The sequence below is a fragment of the Leptonychotes weddellii genome, chromosome 11 (genome assembly GCF_054177405.1).
Source record: "Leptonychotes weddellii isolate Sample4059 chromosome 11, ASM5417740v2, whole genome shotgun sequence".
In the NCBI taxonomy this organism is placed as follows: domain Eukaryota; kingdom Metazoa; phylum Chordata; class Mammalia; order Carnivora; family Phocidae; genus Leptonychotes; species Leptonychotes weddellii.
This window is the reverse complement of record NC_138379.1, coordinates 12,483,958-12,493,011: the sequence shown is the minus strand read 5'-3', so window position 1 is coordinate 12,493,011 and position 9,054 is coordinate 12,483,958. Positions and strand designations below refer to the sequence as shown.

General features: G+C 42.6%; 1 protein-coding gene across 1 annotated transcript in view; it reads left to right on the top strand.

Moving 5' to 3' along the window:
• The window catches only part of MADD (MAP kinase activating death domain), a 40,388-nt gene that overhangs the window by 22,338 nt on the left and 8,996 nt on the right, over positions 1–9,054 (top strand). The window contains 6 exon segments of the mRNA XM_081798157.1: positions 1,517–1,625; positions 1,908–1,970; positions 2,202–2,322; positions 2,427–2,532; positions 4,674–4,784; positions 6,631–6,738. Coding sequence (XP_081654283.1) covers positions 1,517–1,625; positions 1,908–1,970; positions 2,202–2,322; positions 2,427–2,532; positions 4,674–4,784; positions 6,631–6,738 — 618 coding nt within the window.

The following is a 9,054-nucleotide window of genomic DNA, read 5'->3' as shown; positions in this document are numbered from 1 at the left end:
CACCCCAAGAATCTGTATTCTTTTTTAAATAATTTTTTTAAAGATTTTATTTGAGCGAGAGAAAGTGAGAGAGAGAGAGCACAAGCAGGGGAAGGGAGAAGCAGACTCCCCGCTGAGCAGGGAGCCCCATGCAGGGCTTGATCCCAGGACCTGGAGACCATGACCTGAGCCAAAGGCAGACGCTTAACTGAGTGAGCCACCCAGGCGCCCTGCGAATGGATATTCCTTATAGGAGCTTATAAGTCCTTATCTTTGGTTTGTGGGGCGAATGGAAGATGAAATTTAAAGTATTTAACACTGGTGATCATTCCCACCCTCAGGGCTTTCTGTGTATGTTTCTAATAGAGCAAATGACATCCCTGAGCAAAGGTAGAGCATGAGATTGAGGGTCAGCAGAGCCGTTAGAGTTAACGGACCTTAACTCTCCTTGAGTCTAAATAGACCATTTTATTGAGAGTATTTTAAATCCTTCTAGCGTGCCTCCATTCTGGATGTTAAGATAGACATTATGGGATAGCAGCCTTGCAAGAAGCCATTCAGCTGTATGCTGCCTTTCCTGGCACCTTCCTGGGACAAATTCTTACTTGTTCTGTGCTGGTGGGCAAGGGCTGTTTTTGTACAGTTGAGTTGCTGAGAACAATTACCTAAATTTCTTGGCTCAAAAAAAAGGCTGTTTTAGCAAGAAATGAGTTCTATGAAGTCAGTATGGTCCACTGAACAAAGAACTAGGCTGTGAACCTGTAGACTGGCATGTAGACACACTAATTAGATGTTGCCTAATAACCTTTGATCAATCGCTTCTCCGCTTAGGTTGTCTCATGAGTTGTGAAATGGGCATGAAATTTGCCTCTTACCCACTTGAAATCTTTTTTGAATGAATAGAAAGTCTAATATTGCAGAAATGGCAGGTGAAGTTAGTGATTTTTCTAAGGGCCAGATATTTCTAAGAGATGGTAGGAAAAAGGAAATTAACATTTATCCAATACCAACCATGTGCCAGGCATTGTTAAGTGCTTTATATGTATTTTCTAATTTAATTCCCGTAATGGTCCTAAGAGGTAGATATTATATAACCTTCCTTTTACAGGTGAGGAAAACGAGACTCAGAGAAGCTAAGTTTTATGCCTCAGGTCACACAGCTAATAAGACACAGGGATCTGAATCTTGGTCAGTCTGACTTCAAAACCAGTGTTTTTTTCTGTTGCATCATGCTGCTACAGAGGATTTGCCTCTTATTTATTTATTTTTAAGAACAAAGAGTCTTACAGAGACTAAAGGGTAAAGATAAGCAGAATGAAAATGCAGTTGCATGTTTTAGGAGGCAGTAACAGAAATCAGCATTATCAGATTGACTTCTGGTCAAAGCCTTGAGGCAAGCACAGTAGCAAAAGCAGGACTGCTAGAGTGCATGTTATTAACGGAGGGTAATGGGTGTGTGGGCCTCTTAATGCGCTGCGCGGCTTACTGTGCCCTGTCCGTCGGTACCTTTGTCAGCTGACCTATCACCTCTTTGTAGGGGAAAGCCCATAACTTGAAGCCAAGTGTCAAGGAGAAGCTGGTGGGCAGCCCAGTTCGCTCGTCTGAAGATGTAAGCCAGCGAGTCTATCTCTACGAGGGACTCTTAGGTGAGACACAGACTGGGAAGACCTCTTGCACTGGAGGAAAGCTGGACTCAGATGGGGAAGAGGGTGGCACCAAATGGGTAGCTGCTCAGCTCTGTGCTGATCTCAGTGCTGATGTTAGAGGGCGTGTTTATATCTGAAGAAGGTGACCTACTAGGTCTGGAAAAAGCCGTAGGTGAGCACTAGAAGAGACTGGATTTTGGTATTAATCAACAGCCTCTGTCTTTCTGTCTGTCTGTCTTTCCTTTCTTGCTACCATGGTCCTTCCTGCTCACAAATTGGCAGGAAGGGACAAAGGATCGATGTGGGACCAGTTAGAGGATGCGGCTATGGAGACCTTTTCTATAAGTAACCACCTTTTTTTGTGTGCTGTGTTCCTCCCTCCTCCTCGGGAGGGGCTGGGCCTCACTTGGAGGAGCTGGGGCTGGTGGCAGGAATGTTAGTTCTGGGGTGGAGAGGCTCACGTTTGCTTTGTCCTAGAATTTGTCCCTTTTATCTGGAGTTTACTCTTTACTTTGGTTTGGCAGCTGTATTCTTTATATGTTAAATAAGCCCCTAGAAAAATTCCGTTCCATGCAGGCAAAGAACGTTCTACGTTATGGGACCAAATGCAGTTCTGGGAAGATGCATTCTTAGATGCTGTGATGTTGGAGAGAGAAGGAATGGGTATGGACCAGGGTCCCCAGGAAATGATCGACAGGTATGAGACTTAGTAAACACTTGGAAAATGCAAACTCAGCCTCTTCCAAATTAGTTCTGTGATCTCCCACCTGAGGGCCGACTTGTCGCTGGTCTCCCGCTTAGGTACCTGTCCCTGGGAGAACATGACCGGAAGCGCCTGGAGGATGATGAAGATCGTTTGCTGGCCACGCTTTTGCATAACCTCATCTCCTACATGCTACTGATGAAGGTAATGTCGATTTCACTTGTGCCTAGCTACTGCTGATGCCAGAAGGGCGAGGCTTGTTCCTGTAACCTAAATTCTGGGGCACTTGGGAAGCTGTCAGAGCATCTTACTAGGGCTCTCTTCCTGATTGAAAGTGTGAGGTCTCTCTGCAGCTCACACATGACCCATTTGTCTGAAGGTGCCAGGCTACTGTGCTAAGGAATGTTGTAAAGATGATTGGTGATTCCATACCATTTGTTTATTTTGAATTTTATTTTGTTTTTATTGAAAAAAATTTTGCAGGGGTACCTGAGTGGCTCAGTCGGTTAAGCATCTGCCTTCGGCTCAGGTCATGATCCCAGAGCCCCGGGATCGAGGCTTGCATCGGGCTCCCTGCTCAGCAGGGAGCCTGCTTCTCCCTCTGTCCCTCACCTTGCTTGTGCTCTCTCTCTCGCTCTCAAATAAATAAAATATATTTTTTAAATAAATAAAAAATTTTAAAAATATTTTTAAGTAATCTCTATGTCCAGCATGGTGCTCAAACTCACAACCCCAAGATTAAGAGTTGCACACTCGGGGCACGTGGGTGACACAGTCGGTTAAGCATCCGACTCTTGGTTTTGGCTCAGGTCATGATCTCAGGGTCATGGGATTGAGTCCCGCATCACGCTCCCCACTCAGTGGGAAGTCTGTTTCTCCCTTTCTCTCTCCCTCTGCCCCACCTCGCGCACTTGCATGCTCTCTCTCAAAATTAAATGAATAAATCTTTAAAATAAATAAATGATCTTTTTGAAAAAAGAGTTGCATACTCTACCAAGTTTTGAATTTTATTTTTATTTATTTATTTTTAAAGATTTTATTTATTTATGTGAGTGGAGGGGGACAGAGCATGAACAGGGGCAGAGGGAGAGGGAGAAGCAGACTCCCCGCCGAGCAGGGAGCCTGACATGGGGCTCGATCCCAGGACCCTGAGATCATGCATGACCTGAGCTGAAGGCAGACACTTAACCGACTGAGCCACCCAGGTGCCCCTATTTTGAATTTTTAAATGGGCTTCCTTTGCTAAGTACTTTTAGGATGCCAGTAGAACTCCCTACAGAATACAATGAGTTTAAAAAAAAATTTAAGTATCAGTTTCTAAAACCTTAGGAAGGATAGTCAGAATTCATTTTTCAGCACTAGCCCTTTATCGTATAGAATTTTCCATAGATGTAAAAAGAGCTACTCATTAAAAAATTAATAGTAGGTTCTAGGTTGACTCGGCTGTACTTGGTTGTTATAGCTGTGGAAAAAGTATGTTACCAAATAGAAGAGTTCTGCTTTGAAAGGGAAACATAAGTTTGGGGTTGATGGGTAGAAGAGAGTTGTTTTGAGAGAGAGCCCTTGAGTTTCTCCTCCTCCTGTTCTCTTAGCCTCTCAAAATATAAAGGGATTAGTTGATCAGACGCAGAAAACACCTGACAGGCTGACTTAGTTTGTTTCAGTTCTGTTGTAAGGTTCACTCCTCTCTGTTGAACTCCAGGGGTCCCCGTGAACTCTGGGTGGGAAAGGGTAGTGATCCTGAACCCCAGGAAGATGTCTCTGCTACAGCCGAGCCAGAATGTCGCTACTCTGAGGCCTCATTTCTGAACTATACTCTGAGGAGCCCCAGGGTTCTTAGGGCCCTTCAGGGGTGAATGTTACAGTATTGGTTGGGGATAGGGAGGAAGTGTCTCCTTGAACCCCAGTCCATTTGAACCAGACCTGCTTCAGAGCTACTTTTCTTTTTTTTTTTTTTTTTATTTATTTGAGACAGAGAGAATGAGAGAGAGAGAGCACATGAGAGGGGGGAGGGTCAGAGGCAGAAGCAGGCTCCCTGCCGAGCAGGGAGCCCGATGCGGGACTCGATCCAGGGACTCCAGGATCATGACCTGAGCCGAAGGCAGTCGCCCAACCAACTGAGCCACCCAGGCGCCCCAGAGCTACTTTTCTATAGAAGCCACCCAGAGACAGCCAGGTTTTTCCTTCCCAGCCTGTTGGCAGAATAGACAGTTGAATGTTTTCTCTCGTATTCAGTGTGTGGACTCCGAATTGTCTCAGATGGTAGGAAACTTGCTTGTACATTCCCTCTACGTCATTTGCAAGGAGAGCAGATCCCTCATTAAGATCTCGCTTTGGCTTTCCAGGTAAATAAGAATGACATCCGGAAGAAGGTGAGGCGCCTGATGGGAAAGTCCCATATTGGGCTTGTGTACAGCCAGCAAATCAATGAAGTGCTTGATCAGCTGGCAAACCTGGTAAGCATGTCTGCGCCGTCCCCTAGGCTCCCCTCCCACCGTACTTGTCGCGTCACCTCCCTGGCTGGGACCTCGTCGCCTAATGCAGAGGCTTCCCCATGGGTCATTTCTTGGCCTGTATATTTTCAAGACCCCAGTTTTGAAAATAGGGCTTTGAGTCTAGATAAGGGTTTAGTCCTTCTGTTCTGGGATAGGATTCTCTGTACTAAAACCATCCTGGTGCAGCCATTTCAGCATGTGGTCTGTGGACTCCTAAGGCTCCACAAGCTAAAACCTGTTTTCATCATAGTACTACAATGTTTGCCTTTTTTAACCGGGTTGACATTTGCACTGATGGTACAAAAGCAGTGATGGATAAACTGCTGGTCACCTTCACACAGTGAAGGCAGTAGTACTGAACCATGCTAGGAGCCATTCAGCTCTCTCCGTTTAAAAGAGAAAGAGAGGGCGCCTGGGTGGCTCAGTTGGTTGGGCGACTGCCTTCGGCTCAGGTCGTGATCCTGGAGTCCCGGGATCGAGTCCTGCATCGGGCTCCCTGCTCGGCAGGGAGTCTGCTTCTCCCTCTGACCCTCCTCCCCCTCATGCTCTCTGTCTCTCATTCTCTCTGTCTCAAATAAATAAATAAAATCTTTAAAAAAAAAAAAAAAAAGAGAAAGAGAAAGAAAAATAGTTGCACTTATGAATGTTCTTGATGAAAGCATTAAAATCATTAATTTTACTAAATCTGATCATTGATTATACATCTTTTTAATATTTAATGTGACAAAATGAGAAATATACAGGAAGTATTTGTGTTGCAAACCAAAATATGATTGTTTCAAGGAAAACCAGTTTGTGACAATTTGAGTTGCAAGGTGAACTGTCAGTTTTGTTCATGGGACATCGTTTTTACTTGGAAGAATGACTAACTGTGGTTATTCAGAGTTGGGTATTTATTTGGCAGACTTCTAAGCATGAAGCTTCCTGATATTTAAAGGCTTTGTAATGAGATTGATGATATTAATCAGTGTGATTTTTTTATATTCTCTAATGAAGTGTGTCAATATTTAATATTTGGAAGAGCTGCATTACTCCTTAAACCAGTATTTTCCAAAAGACCGTTGGGTGGTGGTAGAAATTCAAGTATAAGTGAAGATCCACTCAAAATGCAAGGCAGACAAACGGATTTCATGTTACAAAGTACAAAATGTTCATTTTGATGGGTTTTCAGATTTCATATTGCAACTATCAGAAACTGTTACTTCTCAAGTTTTGGTGTAATTACCAAAGAAAAATACACATATTTATCTGGAAAATCTATTAAAATACTCCTTCCTTTTCCAAATACATATCTGTGAGACCAGATTTTCTTTATATACCTCCCAAAGCAACATAACACAATGGATGGAATGCAGAAGCAGATATGAGAATCCAGCTGTTTTTTTAAAGACAAACATGTGAAAAATGTAAAACAGTGCCAGTCTTCTCTTTTTTTGTTGTTGTTGTTTTGGGAAATGTTATTTAAAATATTTGTATTACCATGTAACAGGTATATTATTAATGACTTTAAAATGAATTAATTTTTAAATTTTTCAGTTTTAATTTCTAATATGGTAAATATCTATAAATATACCCCACATAATCCTAAGCTCTTGGGGGTTGTGAATAATTTTTAAGAGATACAGGGGCCCTAAGACCCTGAAGTTTGAGAGCACGGCCCTTGTGGCCTGTGACCAGCAGATGGCACTGTGCTAAGTAAACTGGTAGGAATTTAATAGCTGAAGTTGGGGTGGGAGCAGAATTCTTGGCCCAGAGAGCTCTGTGAGAGAGATATATGGATGTCCCTAACAGATCTCTCTTTTCTCAGAATGGACGTGATCTCTGTATCCGGTCCAGCGGCAGCCGGCACATGAAGAAGCAGACATTTGTGGTACATGCAGGGACAGACACAAATGGAGATATCTTCTTCATGGAGGTAAATGCTAGTTCATATGTCTCAAAGGGACATTTGAGAGTCATGAGGAACTTCTAGACCTGATACCTGATTTCTCCCACTTAATCTCGTTCATCTTCATGATCCATTTATCATTAAATTGTCAGGCTCTTACGCAAGTAATATAATGGATAATTGACCATCATTTGTTTTAAATAGATGTTGAATACATGATGTAGTCGCATTGTCCGTAAGTCAGGACAACTTAAAATGGTAGGCATTGGGAAGTCTTGCTGTCTTTTTTATCCCCTTCCTCTCAATTTCCCATCCCCCTCACCCCTTCTTCCTATAGGTAACCACTTCTGTGGTCTCCTTTGTATCTTACAGTGGTATTTTATACAAACACAATACAATATGAACATAAGTTCTTTTTCTTTTTTCTTACAGAAAGGTAGCACATCAGATCCATTGATCTGTACCTTGCTTTTCTCATTGAACATATCCTGGAGAGCTCTATGTCAGTACAAAAAGAGGGTTCTCTTTTTTTTTTTTAGTTGAAGAAGAGTTGATGTACAATGTTAGATTAGTTTCAAGTGTACAGCGTAGTGATTCGACGATTCTGTACATTATGCAGTGCTCACCATGATAAGTGTGGTCACCATCTGTCACCATACATCATTACGATGTCATTCACTGTATTTCCTCTGGCTCTCATTCTTTTTACAGCTGCATGGTACTCCATGGTGCTGCTATACAATAGTTGACTTAACCAGTCAGTATCTATGTGCCCGCCTGCTGCCCCCCATACACGCGCAGCTCTGTAAGAGCTCCCAGAGGCCATCACCACACTGAAGGAAGAATGCATTGATGGCTTTGACTGACAGGACTCAGACGTATCTCATAACATATAATAGCTCCCCTCCCGCTTTGCCATTTATTTCATTGAAGAAATGTGCCCCATGGAGTATCTCACATTCTAGACTTTCTGCTGATTGCATCTCTTTGGTGTTAACATGTTTCTCCATCACTTGTATTTTTTATAAGCTAGTAGTTCAACCTAGGGGTTTGATGAGTTTCAGATTCAATATTTTGGCAAGAATACTTCATGGTTGGTGCTGTATGTTGCCTGTTGCCCCATATGGTCATCTCTCTCTCTTAGAGATCAGTAGGTTGAGATGTGGGCAGCCTGATCTATTGTTCCCTGTGAAGTTCCTCATCAGTCCTTTGAGTTTGCCTATGGGTTTTGTTTTGTTTTGTTTTGTTTGCCATGCAGAATTTTTTTACTTTTTCTTTTTACCCTCCCTCCAGCTCTTGGCAGAATCTTTTTACTTTTATGTAGTTGAATTCATCTTTTTTTTTTTTTTTTTATAAAGCTTCTGGGTTTTGAGTCATAGTTAGAAAAACCCTTCCTTATTCCAAGACTGTAAAGGAAATTGGCTGTGGTTTCTTTATTTCTGTATTTTTAATTCTAAAATGAATCTCTTCTACATAATTGTAGGAATCAAGTACAACTCCTATATAAAGTAGTAAAATTAAATAATTTTACAAGTATTCTGTTTTCTTTTGGTTTAGTTGAGTTTGATTTTTACATCCACAGCTTTTGAACGAGTGGTTTATCAAACATGGGGCAGGGGTTCTGCCCTGAAGTAGAACCATGCATGTTGGTGTAGCCGAGAAGAGAGTCATTTTCATGTTACTGTGAAGTTCTAGAATTTGGCTAGGTGTCTCCTCGAGCTGAGGACTAACTTTGGACATCTGCACCACAAAGAGGTGGCAGGTGATTCTCACCCTCTCCTTTTCCTTTTAAAGAATAAATCCAGAAGATTCCTTGAAGTATAGGACTAACTCTCACCACCACACAGGGGAGCCTCATACAAAGTTCCTGGAGTATGGGTGGAGCCATCACTTTATAGATGCCTCTCCCTTAAGGTGTCAAATAAGACTGTACCTCACTCACCCCGTTAGCCACTCGCTACGCTTAGCCTGATTTAGCCTTTCTCATCTCTGCACAGCCTGCTGGCTGCAGGAGCACTGGGAGAGCGATTGCAAAGACTTTTAAAAATCCCCTTTATTACTTTTTTTTTTAAATTACAGAAGTAGATTAGGGCGCCTGGGCGGCTCAGTCAGTTAAGTGTCTGACTCTTGATTTAGGCTCAGGTCATGATCTCGGGGTCATGAAATCGAGCCCCTAGTTGGGTTCCGCACACTGGGCATGGAGCCTGCTTAAGATTCTCCCTCTCCTTCTGCCCCTCCCTGCTTGTGCGTGCAAGCGCTCTCTCTCTCTCAAAAAAATAATAGTAAGTTACAGAAGTAAAACAGTATATGCTGTGAAAGTTTCAAACCATATAGAAGTAAATG